At 45.9% G+C, this 22996-nt stretch overlaps 1 protein-coding gene and 1 pseudogene across 6 annotated transcripts; one reads left to right on the plus strand and one right to left on the minus strand.

Moving 5' to 3' along the window:
• The first annotated feature begins 4887 nt into the window (after window positions 1-4887).
• LOC109500094 lies at window positions 4888-7435 on the plus strand (annotated as a pseudogene).
• A 177-nt stretch (window positions 7436-7612) lies between these two features.
• On the minus strand, window positions 7613-22738 carry NQO2 (N-ribosyldihydronicotinamide:quinone reductase 2). 6 transcript variants are annotated; one of them, XM_045057190.1, is made up of 8 exons: window positions 22526-22738; window positions 17599-17737; window positions 15441-15605; window positions 13512-13749; window positions 13191-13321; window positions 10670-10783; window positions 9594-9695; window positions 7613-7887 (listed from the first exon to the last, which is right to left on the minus strand). In XM_045057190.1, the coding sequence occupies exons 3-8, from the start codon at window positions 15528-15530 to the stop codon at window positions 7711-7713; spliced, it is 852 nt and encodes a 283-aa protein (XP_044913125.1). In that variant the 5' UTR covers window positions 15531-15605; window positions 17599-17737; window positions 22526-22738; the 3' UTR covers window positions 7613-7710. The 6 variants fall into 6 exon arrangements, with proteins under 6 accessions (XP_044913125.1, XP_044913124.1, XP_044913123.1 ...); XM_045057189.1 differs by having other exon boundaries at window positions 15441-15665; window positions 17595-17737; XM_045057188.1 differs by having other exon boundaries at window positions 17595-17737; window positions 22526-22737.
• Window positions 22739-22996: the final 258 nt, after the last annotated feature.

Below are 22996 nucleotides of genomic sequence, written 5' to 3' on the forward strand. Positions count from 1 at the left end.
GTTTACCCATCTGTAAAATGGATATAATAAGAAAATCTTCTATACTGCCAGCTCTTGCTGGGGGGAATCAGACAAAATGCAGTTCTCTCATCAATGATACAGGAATTCAAGTGACATGTGATCAGATTCCTGATAAACTTTGTCCTTAATTCATTTTAATGAATTTATACTTCAATGTATCCATCCCACTTTACAGAACGAAACAGTAAGAGATGAATAGAAATCAGACATACCATTCTGAGTCTGGATCAGCCCCAGGACTCTTGGGGATCCCAGATAGTATTTCAGACTGTTTCTGGGACCTTAGGAAAAAAAGTTACAATTTGACAAGACTAAGGGTCTATTGGAATCTTGCACATCAGGTGGGGTAACTATGGAAGCCAGATTCCCCTTATTTAATAGATGGGGAAACTGAGGCCCAAACATGTTGATCAGCTTGTTCAAAGTTACTCAGTCCAAAAAAAAAAAAAATCACTCAATTACTGGCAGAATTGGGACTGAACTCAGGTCTCTGTACTGACCTCTGCTGCCTCTCTTGCATCTCCATAATGTCAGATTTTCCACCTTCTCCTCCTTTGTTCATTGAACACTATATACTTAACCCATTTGGTGAGAAAAATAATGTAATATATTAGTATAAATTTTATTCTAATCTTATATACCTCTATGTATGTTCCTATGTGATCACAATCAGATTTCAAAAGGAATTTGTGTTTTGTTTTCCCTGGAGTATTTTGTGTTTCCATGGAGATACTAACTGTGCTTGTTGGATTATTTAGGATTGCTCTAATTGCAACTGTTATATAAAACCATGTAAGCAAAAAAGGGTTATATGTTGCCTTGTATGGCTGAAGAACTGAAGAAAGGAACCATCAGGCAAGGATGGTTCCAGATGTTCAAAGGATGTCATCGGAAAGCTGTCTCTTTATATAGCGTGGATGAACTTTCCTCAGTGTTGGCTTTCCCTGCAGGCCAATGCTCTCTCTGTCATGACACTTGGCCATGTCACATGGTCACAGCTCCAGGTCCAAAGGAGCTAATACACGTGATGAATTTATATCAGTCCCTGGCATATGTTACATCCAGCACGTTAGCTATTATTACTCACCATCATAACTAGCATTACTAAAAAAGCAAATATTTAATTTAGAAAATGGCATTCACTCTCAGGCACTTCCTTAGAATACTTCCTCCCCTAGTTGGAATTTCCTGGGCAAAGCTCCAGCTGTGTTTCTAGCTCCTGTTATTTACCTTCAGGCGCTCTCAGCAGCACAGAGCCAATCAACAGTGTCACAATCCTAGTGCTGTTGCAATCCTAGTGATCTCAAGCACTCTAGTCTTGCCTGGAGTAGCACTTTCCTTTAAGGGCAAAACAAAATATCTGGAGCACACATCAGATAGCTGGAGGGCTGACTGGGATTGGCTGGGCTGACCCACGGTTCCTGCGTCTTCCCCAAGCTGAATGCTCATAAGCCATCTCTTTCCTACCTCCCCATCTTGCCACGGTATCCTGGGGCCCATGCCCCCTCTTGAGACCTGTGCCTGTTTCCCTCTCCTACACTCTCCAGCTGCCAGGAACTACCCTGAATATCCTGAGACTTTTCTTACATTGAGCAACGTAAGTTTCTTTCGTCTTTACTAACCTCCACCCAAACTAGGTGCGGGACCTAACTACATAACCAAAGAGAACTTTCTGAATCCAAAATAGGCTTCATGCTCCTAAGAAAAATGTTGTCATTGCCTTACATGTGACTGCGGTTATGATTACTTTTTCTGTTGACAGCAACTCTTGCAGCCCTGCCAATGCTGTTTTCATTTTAAGTTTTTCAGCAATGAGATCTTAATTATTTTTTATGTTTACTTGGGGGGGGGGGGCCGAGAGGGGCAGAGAGAGAGGGAGACACAGAATCCGAAGCAGGCTCCGGGCTCTGCGCTGTCAGAACAGAGGCCAACGCAGGGCTCAGACCCATGAACTGTAAGTTCATGACCTGAGCCAAAGTCAGATGCTTAACCGACTGAGCCACCCAGGAGCCCCTTGGCAATGAGATTTTAAACCTCAGCAATGTACAAGCCTACTTGGTGCTATGGGAGCTACAGTGAGCTATAATAAGGTCCTAGCCCTTGAAGTACAAACAATTTTTGTTGGAAGGCAGAATTAACATCTTTGGCATATGGGAAGCCCAAGTTTTCTCATGGAAGATGGGCTTCTGGAACTCAGAAAACAGTGAGGAGTCATCCCCTTGAACTTCGGTCCTCTAATTCCTTTGTGGGAAGAGGCAGCATCCCCTGGCTGGTCAGACACTCCACCCCTGTGACATTTAACAGTTGGTGACTTCAGAGACCACGCGGTGTGGCACCTGCTTCCTGCCTTGAGGGGGCCCAGCAACCCCACACGGACTGCAGGATGAGGCTCCAAAGGCGGCTGCGCTTCCTGTCCACCTGTCACACTTGTGGCAGCTGCAGTCCGCTGGGCATGAGGGAGGAGGAGCAGAGTTCATGCTGCCTAAATGGATCTCAGAGGGATCCGTGAAAAGAAGGAAGACAGCTGTTCAGGGAATTTCTCCGTGGGCTGCCTCTTGTCCCCAAACTACAGCCCCCATCAAGTGCCAGGGGCCAGTTTCAGCAAGCACGGGACCAGGAGAGAAACCAGGAAGTGAGCAATAAGGTCCAGTCATGTGTCCACACTTTCTGTCCACCTGGCGTGCACAGGGATATACTCTTAGCACAGGGAAACCACAGCCTTGCAGAGAGCCAAACTGCTGCTTGTGACCAAGCCTGGGGCTCCCAGCGGGTGCAGTGCAGACCTTGTTCCTCTGACAGATACTTAGGGAATACCTCCTGGGATGGGGGTTCCCCATACTGACGCAGCTTAAACAAGACTGGTCCCATTCATGCTTTCATGGAGCCAACAGCCTAGTGATGGACACAAACGTTAATCAGATGGTCCCTGTGTTTGACGGGTATGTGAAAATATCCTCATGTGTTTCTCGAGTAAACAAAACACCACAGAGATTTTTTTTTTTTAAGCCAGAAGTACAGGGTATCAGACAGGATATCCAACTCCATGCAAGAAGTTGTGGTGGGTTTCCTTAATCAAGTGACACGGGAGGTGGCCTGGGTGACAAGATGAGGAGCATTCCTGCCAGAGGGAGCAGCCCGTGTCCTAAGATGGAGATGGGCTCTTGGTGGGAGTAAGAAGTCAGGTATGGCTGGGATGGAGACACAGAGTAGCCAGAGTGCCTGGAAAGGAGACAGGGTCACATACTGTATTCACAGTCTAGCTCAAGGATTCTGAATGTTTTCTGAGAGCCATGAGAAGCCCTTGAAGGATTAATAGGCCTCACGAGTGGCACAAGCTGTGTGTGTGTGTGTGTACTAAAAGAATGTTCTAAGCATTTGTAGAAAATGGGTTCTAAGGGACAAACATGAATAAGGGAAAATTATCTAGGTGGTTGTTGCAATAATCCAGGCAAGAAAAAGCAGCATCCTGGATGAGCATGGTAGAATCATGGATGGAAATACTGGGCAAATGAAATATAGGTAGAAGCTGGAGTCAGCAAGACATGAAGCTTGATTGCGTGGGAGCCCAGATGAGGCCCAGGTTTGGGCCCCAAGCATCGGAGGAATGTTCCTGCCACTTACTGAAGAAAGAGGTGGTGGACGGGGTGTGGGAAGGAGACTTGATTACTGTTGAATCGGAGGTGCCTGGAAGAAAATCAAGTAGAATTCTCCAAGCATCAGAAACTTTTGAGGGATTCTGGAGGCAGAGTCTGACTGGGAAATAGCACCACGAAAGAAAGCCAGGCACAGTGAAAATACAAAAATGATGCCAGGCCTCGGACCTTAACTGGCGACACTGAGTCCGGGCGAGTAAGCCAGCCCCTCCTTGCTCGTCTGGAGCTGCTCCCAATCTAGGTGGGACACATGGGCAGCAAGTACAGCTGAACAATGCAGGGGTTAGGGCACCAGCCACCACCCCCAGGGAGCCAAAAATCTGCGTGTAACTCCTGATCCCCCAAACTTAACTATAATGGGCTACTGTTGACCAGAAATATAGCCTATTAGCACACATTTTCTGTCTGTATTTACTACATTCTTACAATAATACATTTTTCTTAAAATTTTCAGTATGTCTAATAGCCAAAGTATGGAAAGAGCCCAAAAGTCCATCAATGGATGAATGGATAAAGAAGATATGGTATATATATACAATGGAGTATTATGCGGCAATCAAAAGAACGAAATCTTGCCATTTGCAACTATGTGAATGGAACAGAGGGTATTATGCTAAGTGAAATTAGTCAGTCAGAGAAAGACAGATATCATATGACTTCACTCCTGTGAGGAATTTAAGATACAAAACAGATGAACATAAGGGAAGGGAAGCAAAAATAATATAAAAACAGGGAAGGGGACAAAACATAAGAGACTCTAGGGGCACCTGGGTGGCTCAGTTGGTTAAGCATCTGACTTCGGTTCAGGTCACCATCTCATGGTTCATGGGTTCGAGCCCTGCTATCAGCTCAGAGCCTGGAGCCTGCTTTGGATTCTGTGTCTCCCTCTCTCTCTGTCCCTCCCCCACTCACACTCTGTCTCTGTCTCTCTCAAAAATAAATAACACTAAACACAAAATTTAAAAACAACATAAGAGACTGAAATATAGAGAACAGAGGGTTGCTGGAAGGGTTATGGGAGGGGGGAATTGGCTAAATGTGTAAGGGGCATTAAGGAATCTACTCCTGAAATCATTGTTGCACTATATGCTAACTAACTTGGATATAAATTTTAAAATAGAAAGAATAAACAATAAGATATCACTTCAAAAAATTTTTTTTCAGTAGGTCTAGGCTACACAGTTCATCTGTGAGTTTTTTCAAATTGTTGTAAATCTCCAAAAATTTTTCCAGTATATTTATTGAACAAAATCCACGTGTAAGAGGAACTGTGCAGTTCAAACCTGTGTTGTTCAAGGGTCAGCTGTGCTTGGATGAGGAATCTGCAAATGAGCAATTGCAAATTCGAGAACTATACAGAGACACCAAGAATTCCAGTGGAGAAACCCAGCCTTTCGAGGAGCAGCTGGCTGACATCCTTGCAGGCAAGAAGGCTTGGTTTCAGATCACTGGAGACTTCATGCCTGCATATCAGGCTAATGATGGTTTCTCAATGATGGCAAATCTGCCACCAATGCTAAAAAAACCTCTGCAGAGAAACACCCCCAATCCACCAATCTCAAAAAGGAGAGAAAAAAGAAAGCCTTCATGTAGAAGACAGAGCTACAAATATAAATGCAACTGGTTTGCCTACAGACATTATGGTGGAGGCATTTATACAACTTCTGACTTGGCATGATTCTGAGATCTTCAGAGAGACTTTATGGTCAAGTTTTACAAAGATAACAAGGAAATCTTAAAGCAGATGGGCTTTGCAGTTATTTGAAGAGGGAATCTGGATTGTGCAATGCTTTTGCATGAAGATGAAATTAGAAGCTAGAAATCACATATTGAGGTAGCTAAGTTTCAACTGGAGGGGAATATGAGGCATCAGAAAGGAAGAGGTGCAAGCCCCACAGGAAGGATCTGGTTCTGGAATAAATGCACCTGGACTGCTGGAACATCCTTAGTGCCCCACGAGGGAATGGTCATCACCAAAGTGTTTCATCCTATGGATTTTGAGGATGGTCCATTGGTGCTGATCAGGGTCAGAGAAAACCTTTGAGAGTGTTCAAAGCTTGGGTCAATCAGGAATCTCCTTCTCTTTAAAAGACACCAGATGGCATAACCTTGGTGTCTTTGAGGAAGCTATCTTTGTACTCAAACCTTCGATGGAAGGTGGTGTGATGGTCACAGGACCCCTGTCTAAACATGGGATGGGGCTACAGATGGCCAGGCTGAGAAGACCCATGGGATTCCTATACAGACATGGGGTGGGGCTATAGATGACCAGGCTGAGAAGACCCCAAGTGTAAGAGCACAACAGCTTTGTGGAAGTCTTCCTTCCATATCCTGAGGCCTACAGAGGTGTTCAATGTTCAAATACTACCTTTGCTTCAAAAAGCAAGGCCTTCTAAGGTAAGGCTTTTCCAGAGCACCCTAGCACATCCAGGATGAATGCTCAAGAAGCCACAACTAACATGGCATTTGAAGAATCTATCCATGGAAAGATATTTGAAAAATGGGAAGATGGGAGAGATTTTGAAGATGCTTCTGAAAAAGATGCTAAAAAACATGGCCCCCCCAAAAGTCTGCAGAAGGCAGTTCCAGAAATCTGAAGAGAACAGTTTTGAAAGAAGACCTTCAAAAAAGACTCTGAAGAGAAAAAAACAAAAAAGTCTGCCGGGAACCCTGAAAAGCAAACTGAAGAGGAAGACGTCTTGGAAAGAGAATCTGAAGATGGCTCTGAAAAGGGCTTTGAGGAAGACTCCAAGAAATAACGAGCAGAAAATGGTGTTGAGAAGGAGTTAGGAAGGAACCACCCTGAGAAATGAGAATCTGGGGATGGCGGCTCTGAGTGGTTGGTGGGGAAGGCTGTGTGTGAAGATTCAGATGGAAAGGAGACACACACGGAGAATTTGGTTGATGATGGACCAGACGGAAACAAGAAGAAGAAAATGCAGATGGAAAAGGGTCTGAAGATGCTGAGGAAGAAAGAGGTGGAGCAGGTGACAGGCTGCTCAAAGATGAGGGTGCCAACAAGAAGGAGTGTGATGAGGAGAGTCCGGTGAGGAGTGGTGTGGGGAGTCTGATGTGGGGACTGTGGGTGGGACTGGGGACGCTAAGGAAGGAGGGCCCCTGTGTATAGGCAGTAGCTCAGTCCTCAGAAGTGAGGAAGAGATTTAATCTCTTAAACTTGCTTTTAGGGAGACCCCTCCAGCTACATGTACCTACGCTTCAGGGTAATCACTAGTAGTGTTACATGAACATGTGCACAGGGGTAGGGTGCTCAGAGTGACACCTGGAGATTTTCTTTTTTTTTTTTCCTTTAAGTTTATTTAGACAGAAAGAGAGAGAGAGAGAGAGAGAGAGAGAGAACAAGAGAGGGGCAAGAGAGGGAGAGGATCCCAAGCAGGCTCCACACTGCCAGTGCAGAGCCCAACTTGGGGCTCGATCCCACAAACCATGAGATCATGACCTGAGCCGTAATCAAGAGTCGGACACTTAACTGACTGAGCCACCCAGGAGCGCTCCTTGGAGATTTTCATTGTAACCTGCACTCAATGATTTTAAATGCATGTGAAACAGCTGTTCAGTGAAAACTTCATAGCCATAATGCATGCAAGTAAAAAGAAAAATAAAAAGGAAGAAATAAGTCCAAATGCAGCACTAAAACACTAGCTATGAAAGATTAAACTTTCCAATGAAAAAATAGAAATTTCCAAGTTGAGTTATGAAATTAAAAAAAAAAACTATGCCATTCCAGGAGAACTGTTTGAACACAAGAATACCCATGAAGGTTGAAAACAGGGAGATGGAAAGCTACTGGCAAAGAAAAGCAAGCCTGGGTGAATAATGTCATCCATGAGAGCACCCCCAAGTACAGCCTGCTGACGGCTGAAATGCTAGATCTGGCTAAGACACTCAGTCCTGCCCGTCTTTCAATACATCCAGTTCGCTTGGTTGTGACCTTGTTTTATTACAGAACCCTGCTCCCTGTGTATATGCCTGCAGCTCCCCGTGTGCTGCTCCTGTGATGTGGACGTGGCACGAAGCATTACTGCCCGAAGTACCACGGAGGCGTGCAGTCGATGGGTTCTTCCTCCCAGATGGTTTTCAGCCTCTGGGCCCAGGAGGCCACCATCGCCTTTCTCTCTTCTTCTGATGCAATCTCGGGAGCAAAACTGATCTGAGGGGCAAGGACTTTAAATCCACAGAAGTGCAAGGCACCATGCTACAGCCACAAAGAAAGCAAGGAAGTGATTAGAAGACACCCTTTACATATCATTCAGTTAAATAATCAAAGGCGGGGTGGGAGGTGGGGGGTTGATGGCCTGAAACAAGCCTTCAAAAAATATTAGAACAACTTAATACTATCAGGTAGCCGAAAACAACTGAGCTGCCCTATAACCTTACAACGTGGGCCTTTACAAGTGATGTGAAGAACTTTGGTGGACAGTTGGAAGTTTCAAATCCTAATTGAGGTTAATCTGTAATCTTTGCTTCTGACTCCGATAGTAAACTTTATGGTTTTGATTGATTAGGCAAATTATGGTACAGTCATACAATGGATTATTCTAGAATGATGTGACATTATTCTAGCTATAGTGTATAATCATGGATGGTTGCTCGAGATATGTGTTAAATAAAAATGAGAAATTTGTAGCAGTATTTGTAGTATACCATTTATGTAAAAGACATAAGCATAATAACCCTAATAATAAAAAGCATAGATATAAAAATATGCATGGGCCATAAAGAAATACATCAAATTATTAAAAGAAATTATTTTTAAGAGGCGGATTAAGAGGATGTTCTGTTTTATATTTTATAGTCTCATCTTTTTTTTCATAATATGTACTTTTGAAAACTGAGAAAACATATACAAAGATTTTTTAAAAACAAGAAGAATTTAAGCTTGGCTAATAACCTCTAAGAGACCAGTTGACCTGTGGATTAGAGAGTTTAGGCCTTAAGTTCTCTCTTTCTTCAGCAAAGCATCACTAAATGGAATCACTATCCTGTCTTTCAAAGAAGACAACTTTTTTCTAGAAATATCACTCTCCCCCTTCTGCATTCCTTCCCTTAAAACCCTACCTTTGTCCAGACTTGCCCTATCAGGGGTAGGTCAGGGGATGAGGGGCCTACACGCCTGTCTACATTTTTAAAGCAAGCTTGCAAACTGCTGAATATGTGATCTCCTCCTCCCTGGACAAAGGGACAAAGGTCCCTTCATAACATCCTGGAAGAATGGTTTGCATCTAGGTTTCTCAGTCTCCTGGGAGCTCAGAGCCAGGATGTAGCCACCTGACCCAGTGCCTGCTCTCTTCCTCCTCACCCCAGCTCTGTGCCTCATCTGCTTATGCTTTGCCCCCTGCCTTCCCCTTCACAGATCGCCCAGAGGTGTGCGGAGGCAGGATGATGTCTACCTGGGAGGGCAGGCCCAGAGTCCTGGAAACCTGGAGAAGGGTGTGGCTCTGGGGATAGGGCACAGCCCCCGGCTTCGAGGACCCATCACCTGTGGTGGGTGTGAGGCTGTCTGGAATGCTGGCCCTGGGGCACCTCTTGCCTGGGTTCAAGGTTGATGCCCCCTTCACAATGCACTGCCAGTCAGTGTGGACAGCTACCCACCCCCCACCATCCGGTGCTCCGCACACACACAGGGCCACCTTGGGGTGGTTCTATTTACCATAGAGCAGACATGAGCTAACCAGGTCTGGCTTAGCTTCTACCCAACAGTATCAAAGGCTATCATTATGTGTTTTCCCCACAGGCCAACTTTTTCAGTGCTAAGTAAGAAACTGAAAAGGGCAAAATGTTGTAACTTCTTGTATTCAGGTGGTAGATAAAATGGTCTGGGTTTCAGGCTTACATCACATCTTATTTTACATCTGGGGGAGCTGTAGGGGGAGCGGAGGGGAGTGGGGGTGCAGCAGGTACCTGGAGGGGCCATAGGAAGTATCGATAATCTCCGCTGACTCCAGTTTTCATGTACATCTCGGCTGTGCTCCCCGTGGTTAATGAAAGGAGGGCCAACTTATTCTGTGGAAGAGAAAGCAAATGCATTTGTGTGGCCTCCAGAGGAGACAAATGTGACCCCAGCACCAAGGTTCATAACCACTGGGAGGGAAAGCCTGAGGTAAGTTCCCTGCAGGGATGGACAAATGATAACATTCTCATCTGCCAAGCCCAGCCACAAGTGGCAACCATGTCCAACAGGGATGGAATGGACCATATGGACACAGGGCTTGGATATGACCTGACTTCTGGTAGAGAGCAGGCCTGGGACACCGTGTGGGAGGTGGGTAAGGCCCACCTGCCAACATCAGGGGCTGCTGTGAGGGCGAGTGAGGTCCCTGACACACAGGACCCTGACACTTGGGCCCGGACACAAGGGATCCTGGCACACAGGACCCTGACATAGAGGTCCCTGACCTACAGGACCATTCACTAAATGGTGCTCTATTTCACCAACTAAGATGAATCTTTGTGACTCAATGTTTTCTTTATAAACACTTATAAAAGCATCTTCTGAGGCTTTTAGAATTTAAAACATCATTAATTTCAGTAAATTATTTAGTATGAAATTCATAGCTACCGTGCACTGTGCATCTACCAGGTTCCATGCAATCCTCACCCTGTAACATGGGTGTTACATCATCTTGTTTTTTGTGGTACGAATGTGAAGCTCAGAGAGGTGAACTGGTGTGAGGTCATGGCTCACCTCTGCAGCACAGAGAAGACGCCCTCTCCTGAGCCAGAGCTGACCACCGTGCAGTCCTCCAGCCCTCCTGCCACACTAATTCCAGGCCCTTCTTGGCCACACATGTACGCCTCACTAGACGAAGCCCTGTGACTTCACAAACTTCACTTTTCCTACCCAGGTACAGGATATAGGGTTTTGCACATACTTGGTGCTCAATCAGTGTTTATTTACAAAAAAAGCAAACTAGAAATAGAACCTGATGAGACACGCCCCCAGCAGTACACAGTGATCCTCATCCCGGAGTACATACCTTGAGGAAACCGGAATCATAGAATCCTGGGATGTCGAAGGCAAACCCCTGGCACAGCACCCTGTCCATCCAGCCCTTCAGGATAGCCGGCATGCTGAACCAGTACAGCGGGAACTGGGGACACAACACGGGGAGAAACGAATGCTGCGGGCAGTCTCGGGCTTCATATTTGGTGCTTCAGAAGGAACCCCACTGTCTTCCTCTTCCCAGATGGCTGGGCAGGCGAGGGTAGTAAGAGGGCAGCACAGGCAGGGTGTTTCTTCCCTTTCACTCTGACGCACCCAGTGTGGACAGGATGATGGTGGGGTGGAGCGGGCCAGAGCTGACAAGGGTCCTGGTTGCTGTTAACAGGTGGCTCTGCGTCCCCAGGGACAGACCCTTGGGCTGGTCCCTAGGCAGGTGGGGAGGCACTGGGGCGCTGATGGACACTGGCTCTGTGGCAGCTGTCCTGTGACCGACCCAATCAGGGGGCACAAGAGGAAGGGTGTGGAGAAGAGTTTGTCCCTTTATGTGCTGGGGGTGAATTGCTGCCATCTAGGAGTCACACTGAGTTAAGTTCTGAGAAGCTTCGGATTTTGATACAAATTAAAGCTTTATCCTTAGATTCTACACACCAGTGGTAAGATGTCCCTAAAGTCCTCTCTGGTCCTCATGGAAGCCCTAACACTATATCCAATATCATTATCAATGAAAGGAGATGAACACAGACAATAATCTGTTACCAAAGGCAGAAGGAAGCCCATGCTTCATGCACTTTTGCTATAAGTCTAACACAGGAGTTGACATTGAAATTTAAGCTCCATAGCCCACTGCTGTGTGATGCTGACATGTTACTTAACCTCTCTGTGCCTCCTTTTCCTGATCGGCAAATAGGGCTAGTACAAGTTACTAGCTCACAGCATTGTGGGAAGGATTCAATGACTCATTACAATGCTCTGAACAGAGTCAATGCTGAGTGAAGGGGAGTTGAGATCATGACTAAGCAGTAGTGATGAATGAAATTTTTTCGGTGTTGAATGACAATGCAGACCCTCTGGGCAAACTATCAGGAAAGAGGAAAAGCAGAGGGAAAAGAGCTGTGAAATGCAGTAGGGAAAAAGAAAGACCAGCACAGAAAGAACAAGCTCTGGCCTGCTTTAGCTATCCAGCTACAGGAGTGGAGGAGGAGACGGGGGAGGGGAAACGGGCTCTGCGTGGTTACCCGATTCCAGGGAGATAGGAAGAGAAGAGCGAGAGCCAAGTATGGTTCCGCCGAGTCCATGTGCCCAGACTGCTCAGCAAGTTGTGATAGAGCCCTCCTGTCCTGGCAAGGCTATTACTCTGGAAGCTAAAGCACATGGCAACCAAGGTGTATGGCACTGGGACCCAGCCATATGCAATTAGGATAGAAGAACATCTTGCACTTTGACCAGATTAGCAGCTCCAGGTTGCCCAGTAAAGGGACAGTGCCAGGAAGGGGTAGATGGAGGCAGCCTGGGCAGGGCGGAAGGGGACAGGTAAAGCATCCCCTCCTCCCATATGTGCAGGGTGATTTTTATAAAGGACATGCTGTTTCACCTGCAAACTGATCACATCCCTGCCCCTCACCCTCACATGGTGGTCTTGTTCTCCCGCCTGCTCCTCGCCCTCAAGCAGGGTTAACAGAGACAATTTGGGCCAATCAGATCCATCTTGGAGATTCTGGATCTAGAGACCTCAGTCCCGATGTGCAGTGAGAGAGGAGAACAGAGGCAGCATGCAGACAACAGCAGATGAGAATCAGAGGGAAAGGCCAGAGGGGTCCCAGCACCCAGTTTCACCGCCCCTGAAGCCCAGCTGGCCTGCCTGTCCCTGAGTTCCAGGAGACCCGAATGACCAGGGCCTTAGAATAAATTCCTTCTTTCTAGTGGACTTGGATTTCTGTCAACCCAACAGCTCCAGGAAAGCACAGGTTTATTTTGCTGCCAGGCTCTTGGTGAGCTCCACGAGTGCATGCCTGTCAGGCTGTGGCAGGCAGCAGCCTTGACGAGTGAGAGCCCACAGAAGCAGTGTCCTGGCTCTGTCTGCAGTGAGTCATGGCTTGGGGACAGTTTGTGAGTGAATACATGGAAGGTGGGTGGGTGAGGCAACCAGTGACAGGAAGGAACTAAAAGATTTTCCTCTTAATAATCAGGATGTTTAAGGCAGGACTTGCATTTGGTTTGAACTACCTTGACAAACACTCATGTAGACAAATCTTGTTTTCATGCAGCCTCTGCACCTGTAAGGTGGGCATCAGAAGGGAATGAAGGCAGCGCCACCTGCATGATGCAGGCATTTCTTGGGCCACTGGGCTAACGGGAAATTACTATTTACTTGGGAGTCGAGATTTTGAGTGACCAATAGTGGCTACATGAATGTCCTTACCCAATTAGACATAAATAAGTGTGTGAATGTGCTAAAAACATTAATACCATTTCTAGGAGTGTGAAACTCCATACCTGGAAAGAGCTTGTACATAGAAGGACTCTAATTCATTATAATAATTAGACGAAACACAAACCTGAAATATCACTAGATCAGCTTCCTGAACCTTTTTCTGCTCGTCAATTATGTCACTGGTCAGAGCCCCCTTTTTAAAGGCTTCGTATGCTTCCACCCCATAATTGAAGAACTCAGGATTAGAGACAGCACCTGGAGAAGAACAGGTGATATGTTCTTGCTCTCATGTATGCACCCACAGCCCATCCTGGCCAATCCCACCAGCATCACTGCCACCTGGACTCCCCAAAGCAAGTCACCAGGCATTTACGGAGACTCCAATAGGCGTTGGGCCCTGGGACCAGGCTATGGAAATAAAAAGAGAGGAAGCTACTGTTCTTACCTTCAGGGGACTCAAAGTCCAGTAAGAGAAGTAGATAAATAACCAAATGATCAACACACAGAACAACAGTTAGCTGGCTCAGCCTAAAGCTATGGTCGGATAAGCCTCGCATCTTATAATCAAGATGCACGTGGTCTAACTCAGGACAGCAGTGGCTGGCTCTCCTTGGGTGCATTGTCAATGAGCCCAGTTTAGGGCTTTGAAGATGGAGTAGGAGTTCACCAGGCAGTCTGGAGCACTGGAGGGAAGACAGAGGACACTCTGGGCAAAAGACAGGGAGAAATCAGCGTGTCCCAAAACCACACCAGCCCAGAAAAGGGCCACCAGGAGCACCTCTCGGGAAATGGGTGAGAGGCCAGGAGGGCTGCAGGTAACCTGAATGGAGAGATAGGTCAGCTCTCATAAGCCTGTCTAAGGAGCTTGACTTTTTCCTGCACATGGGAGGCCATACAATTTAAGCAGGGAAAATAAATACTCCAAATTCGGTTTGGAAAAGCTCACTGTAGCAGCAGTGATTCAAGAACAAGTGTGGTGGGCAGCAGGCAGTCGGGCAGCAGCAGTGGGTACGAGGAGGGGCCTTGGGCTAGAACTTACAGCACTGCCCGTGACAGCTAACATGAAGGAGGAGTTATTCTGATCTACACCTTCAGTTGAAATCTGGCAGCCAAAAAGATTCATCGGAGGCATGAATCAGAATTAACAGTAGCTTACCATTTACTGAGGACTTCCTACCTATCAAGTGGTGTACTCTACACACATTACCTTTTCTATCTTTATAATAACCATTAAGTGTAATTCCCAGTCTACCAGAGAGGAAACTGAGACTTTAGAGAGGCTGAGCGACTCATTCAACACTACAGAGGTCTTAGCAGCCAGCAGAGGTAGGATGACGAGACCAGGTGTGAACCACTCCACCACATGGAGTCTGGAGAGTGGCAGACAGACCCCTGGCCGTGTGGAAAAGAACCAGAAAGAAAACTGAACCCACAGTCCTCCAACAGATTTGTAATTCAGAAATATTTCAGTGTTCTTTGTTTCCTCTTTTAACCTACTTGTATTTGATTTTCATTTAAAAAGCACACTTTGGGTGTGTCCTATGTATAAGGTTTTGTATTGACAAGAAACCCAAGGATGGTAACTGCTATTAGTGAAGAGACTGTGTTCTCTCAGGCAGGTTCCGGGTAGGGTTTGGGCCACTCACCGTATGTGGAACCTATAGCAGACACTGGGGCGGTTCTGATAACGGTAAACAGAGATAATAAAATCTGCACAGGCCAAATATATTCTAATATTAACTCCTAGAAAAACAGAGGTGAAATTATTATTTGCACATGATTTGACTGTATATTGGGAAAGCTCCAGAGAATATAATCTACTACAAACAGCGAGAAAATTAGTAGTGGCTGGATACACACCACAGAGGCACACAGAGAGGCACACTTTCTTCATGCAGAGAAACAAAAACCAGCTAACAAGAACTGTGCAAGGTCTGTATGAAGAAAACTTATAGAGATCTGTAGGGTTGAAAAAGAAGATGTGAGGAAATGAAAAGGCACACCATTCTCTTGGATAAATAAAAGTTCACCTGTAACTGGATTGGGATCTCAATGAAAATATCATCTGATTACTTTTTGAACCTGGAAAATTAATTCAAAAGATTTTATAGACAAGTCAATGAGAAAATGGAGAATATGCCCGTAATTGCCTTATACAGGACAGACCATCTCTGGAGGGATACAGAGAAAAGTGGGTACACTGGTGACCTTGAGGGCAGTGAAACTAGGTGGGTCGGGGCCAGGGATGGGAAGACCTGCCACATGGACTCTTTAGACTTGAGAATTGGGTATCATGGGCAATGGTAAGTTTTTTCAGAACATTTTTTCAATTAACAAAATAGAAGAAAGTTAAAACTTTTAGCCCCTGACTCACCAGTGATATCTTTCCTGGTGGCCCTCGGCTCAAAGTCCATGGCATACAGGTCAGAAACTGTGACAGTGCAGCCCTGCGCACCAAGTTCATCCACAGCCACTTTCTTCAAGGATCCATTGAAAGACCTGGGTTCTTGGTGCGCATAGACAATGAGAACTTTCTTGCCTAAATTGGAGAAGGGTTTCTCTTGAAGAACAATTCCTCTTTGTCAAAATTCCATGAAGACTAAGACAAAAACGAAATGTATATGTGCAATACAGGCTGAAGTTAAGAAATACCAACCTTTTTTAATGGATGACAGTTTTAAAATAATGAACTTTTTTTTAAAAAATCCAGTTTTAACGTCATTGCTTGAGCTTACTAATACATAGATATAAAATGGGTCATGATTCCTCAAAAATAACACCACAAATTTAAAAGCCCAATCTATTGTGGTTATCCTCTATAAGAGGTTTTAGCCCTATTTTCCAACATCAAAATAAAGCCACCATAACTGGGGGCACCTGGGTGGCTCAATGGGTTGAGTGCCAACTCTTGATCTCAGCTCAGGTATTGATGTCATGATCCGTGAGAGCAAGCCCTGAGTCAGGCTCTGTGCTGACAGTGAGGAGCCTGCTTGGGATTCTCTGTCTGTCTCTCTCTCTACCTCTCTCCCTGCTCACTATCTCTCTCAAAATAAATAAATAAACATTTAAAAAATTAAAAAAAAAAAAAAGAAGAAAGCTACCATAACTAACCTCTCACGCTAACCCTACTGGGCTGGCATCAGCTACTGACACACAGTTCTGCTTCCTTCTCCTCCACAGCCACTGAAATGTGACATGTAAACAAGGTATGGAAATCGGACTGTTTCTGGGAAACAGCTTTGGCCTGGTAATGTCTAAGACAAAAATGTTTGAACTCCTGATTTAAGTTTTTCAGTTTAGGCCCTTAAGGAGCAGATACAAATGTTATTTGAAGCAGACAGTTTGGGGGCATTTAACTGGGTGTAAAGGTTGAATTCCATGAGTTAGGTTAATGGTTAACATTATTGTTACACAGGAATTCTACTAATGGATCCAAACGAAATAATCTCCATCAGCTGTTCTCAAGTAGGGGCAGGTTTGGCTCCCAGGGGACAGCTGGCCATGTCTGGAGACATTCTGTGTCATCACAGCGAGGGAAGAGGGTGCTGCTGGCATGTAGTAGAGAGACACTGGAACTGCTGCTAAATATCCTACAAAGCACAGGAAAGCACCACACCAAAGGATTATTTCCCTAAAATGTCAGTAGTATTGAGGTTAAGAAACCCTAATCTATGCCATAAGACGTAAAATAAGGTAAATTTTTATGTTCTGAAAAGATTTGTATGTCATACTGTTGACAGAAAAAAAGTTGCAGAATGGTGTGTGTGTGTCTGCATGTGGTGAGCAGGGACAAAAGTAAAAATTAAGTCATACTGAATTTTATTTTACTTTTTTTAGTGATTATTTATTTATTTTGGGAGAGAGAGAGAGAGAGAGAGAGAGGAGGGGAGGGGCAGAGAGAGAGAGAGAAAGAGAGAATCCCATGGGGCTTAATCCCATGGACTTTGAGATCATGACCTGAGCTGAGATCAAGAGTCAGACACTTAACTGACTAAGCCACCTAGGTGCCCCTGGTCATATTGCATTTTAAACCACAGTTACTCCTGGGCTCATTCACTCAAGAAGTATTTATTGAGGGGTCCTAGATGGCTCAGTAAGTTAAGGGTCTGACCCTTGATTTTGGCTCAGGTCATGATTTCACAGATCATGAGTTCAAGCCCCGTGTCAGGCTCTGCACTGACAGTGTGGAGCCTGCTTGGGATTCTCTCTCTCCCCCTTTTCCCCCCTCTCAAATTAAATAAATACATTTTTAGAAAAGTATTTACTGAGCACTACTACAGCCTGGGGATCATTCCAGAGGCTAGAAGCAGAGTAAACAAGATAAGCATGGCCCTCACTTCTAGTGGGGCTGAAATGGGCAGTAAAACGAGGAAGAAAATACAAAACAAGATAATTCCAAATAGTGATTCATGTTAAAACATGAAGCAAGTTTTATACATTTCAGTCTTGTTTGGATTTTTATACATATTCAATTTCTAATTAAAATTTGTATTTAAAAATGTTTAATTGCCCCATAGCTAACAGTCACCTGCCATGTTCTAAGAAGTTGGATTCTTCCCCTCTGACCACTGCCAAAGGGAGGGTCTGCTGTTAATCCTGGGCACAGAAGGATTCGCTGTGGCAAGCCCCAGGCTTTCAGCTGTAGTCACTCTTCTCAGTGACCCTGACAATCTGGAAGAGAAAACAAACACTTGAAGGACATGGGGAGAGGTAGTGGTGAGGTCCATGTACCAACTCCAGGCCTCATGAAGGACATGCAAATGTGTCTGGAAAAAAAAAAAAAAGCCTTCTCAGCAGGGGCCACCTGGAGATTTAGGCCTCAGAGGACAAATCATGCAGGGTGTCAACACCAGTACTTTTTTTTTTTTTTTTTTTTGAGAGGACCCAGAACCTTCCGTGAAGGCAGCCCTAATGAACAGGTCCTAGAAAATGAAAATGACAAGAAGCAGGAGGCCGGGCCCTGTGTCCTTCCTCCCTCCCCCTCTCCCACATTTTCACTTACTACAAATAATCAACACAGCTGAACAGACAAAGGTCAGGAGTACAGGTGAGAAATTCACAGCTACCATGTCTACGTAGTCTGCAAAGTGCCAGACAGACAGTACACACACATGGTGGCCAGCACAGAATAAGACTCTGGAAAAATGTCAGTTCTCCCCAGAGAGCCTCAAAGGCACAAGAGAGACCTGAATCCTACTCCTGGCTAGCCAACTCTGAAATAACTGGCTTCACTCTGGGAGAGACAAGGTATCTTCAACAAACCTACTCCCTTTGCCCCCAAAAAACAAACAAACAAACAAACAAACAAACAATCCACAGCCTGTAAGTCAAGGTCAGTGTGGAGATGCTGTATGATACGTGCTGTATCCACATGACAATTTTAACATATCAGTGCATCTTTTTTTAAAAGTTTATTTATTTATTTTGAGAGAGGCAGAAACAGCGTCAGTGGGGGAGGAGCAGAGAGAGCCGGAGACAGCAAATCTTAAACAGGCTCTGCACTGTCAGCACGGAGCCTGGTGTAGGACTCAATCTCACGAAACCCGGAGATCACGACCTGAGCCAAAATCAAGAGTCAGAGGTTTAACCAACTGAGCCACGTAGGTGCCCCTCAGTGCATCTTTATAGTATAGCAAAAAGAACAGAGAGACAGAAATCAGGTTTATCCATGGCTACAACTGGAATCTGGAGCAGAGCCTGAATTAGCTTCTTCCTGGCTCTTGCTCTTCAGCTGTCCAGGAGCCCCAGGTAAAGGGCTGAGATATGCAGAACACTGTGAAGAAGTGGAAGTGGGTTGTAGCGGGATGAACTCTGCCCCAGGTTGGGTGTCCTGGGGACAGAAAAGAAAGGAAGTTTAAATAATTGTGGCTGGAGGTGAGTTGAGGGCAGGCAGGGCACTTAAACTGGAGAGTGGGCAAACAGCTCTGATCAGACAGAGGGTGGGAACTCCAAACACCATCATAAACTCAATGGTAAGTTTAATCCTTGTCCATTTCTTAAATTGACTGCTGACTGAACAGTTAGAAATCTGCCTCTTTGGCTACCCAACATCCCGTCTTGTTTTTTCAAGAACAGTCTCTGAATTTAGTCATGTGTCAATGTGCCCAGCTAATGATTACATTTCCCAGGCTTCCACTTAGGGGTGGCGAAAGAGGTGAAGCAGAAGCCATTAGGGGTGGCTCTTAGGACATATCCTTGAAGGGGCTGCCTCAGGGGTGGGGAGGGTGGAGGTACCATTTCTGCCCCTGCCATTGGCCTTCATCTGAGCTAGACTGTGGAATGACAGCTAGGGCTCAATTAGCCATCTTGGTATCATGGGGGTAGAAGCTATAGACTAAGAATGGTAGAGCAGAAAAACAGGAAAGGAACCTGGATTCCAGGTTTCTTGGAGCCACGAGATGGTTCTGAATTGCCAATTTTCAGACTTCTTTACATGGGAGATCAAACTCTGAATCCTGTTTAAGCCGTTGGAGTTGACTCTCCATTAATAGCAGTGAATGGGACACAATTCCAACGTATGCATTCATTCAGCTTGGACCTACCCTCTGGCCAGGTACTGCACTAGGTGCTGAGGCTACAGCTGTGAACAACATAGGTGAGGAGAATGGAACTTTATGGCGGGGGGGCTGGGCACACAAAGGAAGCAGGCAAGGAGAGGCACGTGGGTGGCTCAGTCAGTTAGGCATCCGACTTCAGCTCAGGTCATGATCTCGTGGTTTGTGAGTTTGAACCCCCCACATCAGGCTCTGTGCTGAAGCTCAGAGCCTGGAGCCTGCTTTAGACTCTGTCTCCCTCTCTCTCTGCTCCCCAGCCCCGCCCCCATTCATGATCTGTCTCTCTCTCTCTCTCAAAAAATAAACAAACATTAAAAAAAAAAGCAGGCAAGGAAAGCAACCATAAAATTCTAGATAGTGATAAGTACTAATAATAATGCTAAGTGACAGCAATAAGAAAATAAAGTACTTTTGTGGTTAAAATGGCAGGGGTACATTTGTTATTTTAGATAGGATGGTCCAGGAAAGTATCTCTGAACAGGGATGATGATATGGACTCAGTCATGCAAAGATCAGAGGTTCAGGCAGAGGAAATGGCCTGGAGTGTTCGTCTGTGGTTTAAAAAAAAAAAAAGGAAGGAAGAGTTGGATGGTGGGAGACATGGTCAGAGAGGTGGGGTAGGGTCCGTAGACCAGGGGCAAGGATTGTACTCTAAGGCTAACAGAAAGCCATCAGAGCACCTTAAGCAGGAGAATGACCGGAACTGAGTACCTTTTACAAGGTCATCTGTGTCACTGTAAGCTCAGGGAACACCTTATGCTGAGATCTCATTTTGGTCTGGATAAAATGTTTTTAATTTCAATGCCCATGGCAAGGCATCCTTCTTCTGTATCCCCAGGCCTCACCATTCCCTGCTGTTTTGCTTGGCCCAGTTTATGTATTTACATCACATGCCCAGCCGCTTGAGGAACTTGTTTGTGACTTTCCTCTCATCCATTCTCCTATTTGTGCAGATTAAGAAACAGGCCCAAGAAGTAAGCAACTTGTCCCAAATTACAGAAAAGACTCAAAACCAGACTTTTTACTAGCTATTCAGTGTTCTTTACTCCCGGCTCACTCAACTCCCTTAACACCCCCCTCAACAGCAGTAGTATTCTCCTTTATTAGGAATGATGCACTTACCCAAGTGGAAAAAGGAACCCTGTGGTCTGTGAAAATTAATAAAGGGAAACCTCATCTAAAATGGAATCAGGACACCCTATAGAGGGGCCTCTCACCCACAAACTTTCCCTCACAGCTTATCTCACATTCCTGGACAGGAAGAAGTTCTCTTTACAACCCAGCAGGAGGAAGAATGATTTTCTTTCTCTTTGGGGAGCAACAGCCTAGCCAGTGAGAAACTGCTACGATTCAGCCAATGAGAAACCATCACCATCCTGAACTCTTCACTTTCTTCCAATAGAGGAAAAACAGCCCGTCCCAACTTCCTCCTTCATCTTTGTAAAGTAGCATGCCTCTCCTTTGTTCTCCAGACTGACCTGTTTGCCACACCTTGCCTGTCTCAAATTGCAATTCCTCTGCTATTCCCGAATAAAGTCATTTTGCTGGTAAAATAACTAGCTCTTTTTTAGGCTAACACGTTATAAAACTAGGTATACCCACCTCTGATATTTTTTGTGTATATTATTTCACTTTAATCAGCACCCAGAAGCTATTTCATAATGTTTTCACTTGATTTTTGAGATGTTTAATAAAATCAAACGTCATTTAGAAGGCAGTTGGAAGCCAGCAGGAGTAGCCCTCACACCTATGGCTGGGGCAACTGCAGACCTAAGAGGAAGCTTGACCTAAGATGAACCTTGCACATAGGTATCTACTGCCCTAGCAAAAGGAAGAAAGGTTTCCTCCTGCCCCCGCAACAGCCCAGCCAATGAGAAGCCAGTATTCTTGGCCTCCCACTTTCTGCCAATGGACTTTCTGTTTCTAACAGCCTTGCCAACCTGCGCTCTCCCAGCCTTCCTCCCCTTTCTTCTGGGGACTTGTCTATGACTTTGCCTAAGCTTGCTTGTCCCAGATTGCAATTCTCCGCAATTCCCAAATAAACCCATTTTTAAAAAGTCTATTCTTTTTTTTTAATGTTTATTTATTTTTGAGAGAGAAAGAGAGAGAGATGGAGACAGAAGCAGCTTCAACTACCAGCCCTGGAACTCACCAACCAGGAGATCATGACCTGAGCCAGAGTAGGGAGCTTAAACAACTGAGCCATCCAGGCGCCTCCAAAGGCGATTTTGCTGGTAAAATAACTATCATGTTTCTTTTTAAACTTAATATTTCCTACATGCCTCTTTCCATTTAGACAGGCTCCAGAGCCAGTTGTTAAACAGCTACATAACATTTCAATATGTATGCATGCCCATTTGTGATCATTTTTCTCCCTGGGCACCTAAGTAATTTCTCCTACCTCCCCTCACCCCAACTATAAATAGCACTGCTAGCCGAGGTATTGTTTCATACACACTCTTCTTCCCGCACTTCTTTGGCTAATCTCAGAAAAACAAAAAGTTAAAGATTATTTTAATAGTTTCTGCTACAGACTGCCAAGAAACCCTTGGCAAAGGCCAAGCCAAAATAGAGGCGGGCTCCCTGCGGCCAGCACAGCCCCAGGCGGCGCCCCTTTGGCCTAAATGATGGCACCTTCCCCCCTCCCCCGTCCAAACTGACCCTGGGCTGCCCTGTTCATTCGCGACCCGCAGGTAATCACACCACGGACCTCCTCGAGTAGAGGAGAGATTATATAAAACGATTCTGCTAAGCGTTTATAACCGGACCTATCATGCAGTAGGGCTCAGGAAGAGATTCGTATGATCCCAGGGTGGAAACGAGGAACAGCCTGCGAAGCCGACAGCAGCGCCCAGTAAAGTGCCCCTCCCAAACACCCGCACCCCGGCGAGTGAAGGCAACTCACTCTGCGGGCAGCGCAGGCTTCGGAGAAGCAGTGGCAAGACTCAGCCCTCCGCCTCCGGGAGCTAAACTCTGGGCTTCCGCGCCCAGGTTCCGGCTGCGCGGGGCCACGCACTCGCACTCGCACGCGCCCGCCCGGCGGAGAGTCGCGGCTGCGCTCTGTGCTGCCCGGACCGCGTGGACTGGAGCGGGCCCCGCAGTTCTCCCGAGCCCGCCACTCCCTCATCCCAGCCCTCTCCCGGCGCCCCGCCCCGCGCGCCCCACGCTGGGCCCCGCCCTCGTCCGGGCCCCGCCTGGATGGCTCAGGCGGGTGCCCTTCCCCATCCTCGGAAGACCTCTGGTTTCAGAACTGGACGTAGGTAGTAGGTGGCAGGAAAGCCCTCCTGCCCTGTGTCCCTTCCTTTCTCCATCTCTAGGCAAGTATCCAAGTAAAACATGAAGGTCCATGGCGTCATGCATAGCAATAAAAAGCCAT

This window comes from Felis catus, chromosome B2 (genome assembly GCF_018350175.1).
Source record: "Felis catus isolate Fca126 chromosome B2, F.catus_Fca126_mat1.0, whole genome shotgun sequence".
Taxonomy (NCBI): domain Eukaryota; kingdom Metazoa; phylum Chordata; class Mammalia; order Carnivora; family Felidae; genus Felis; species Felis catus.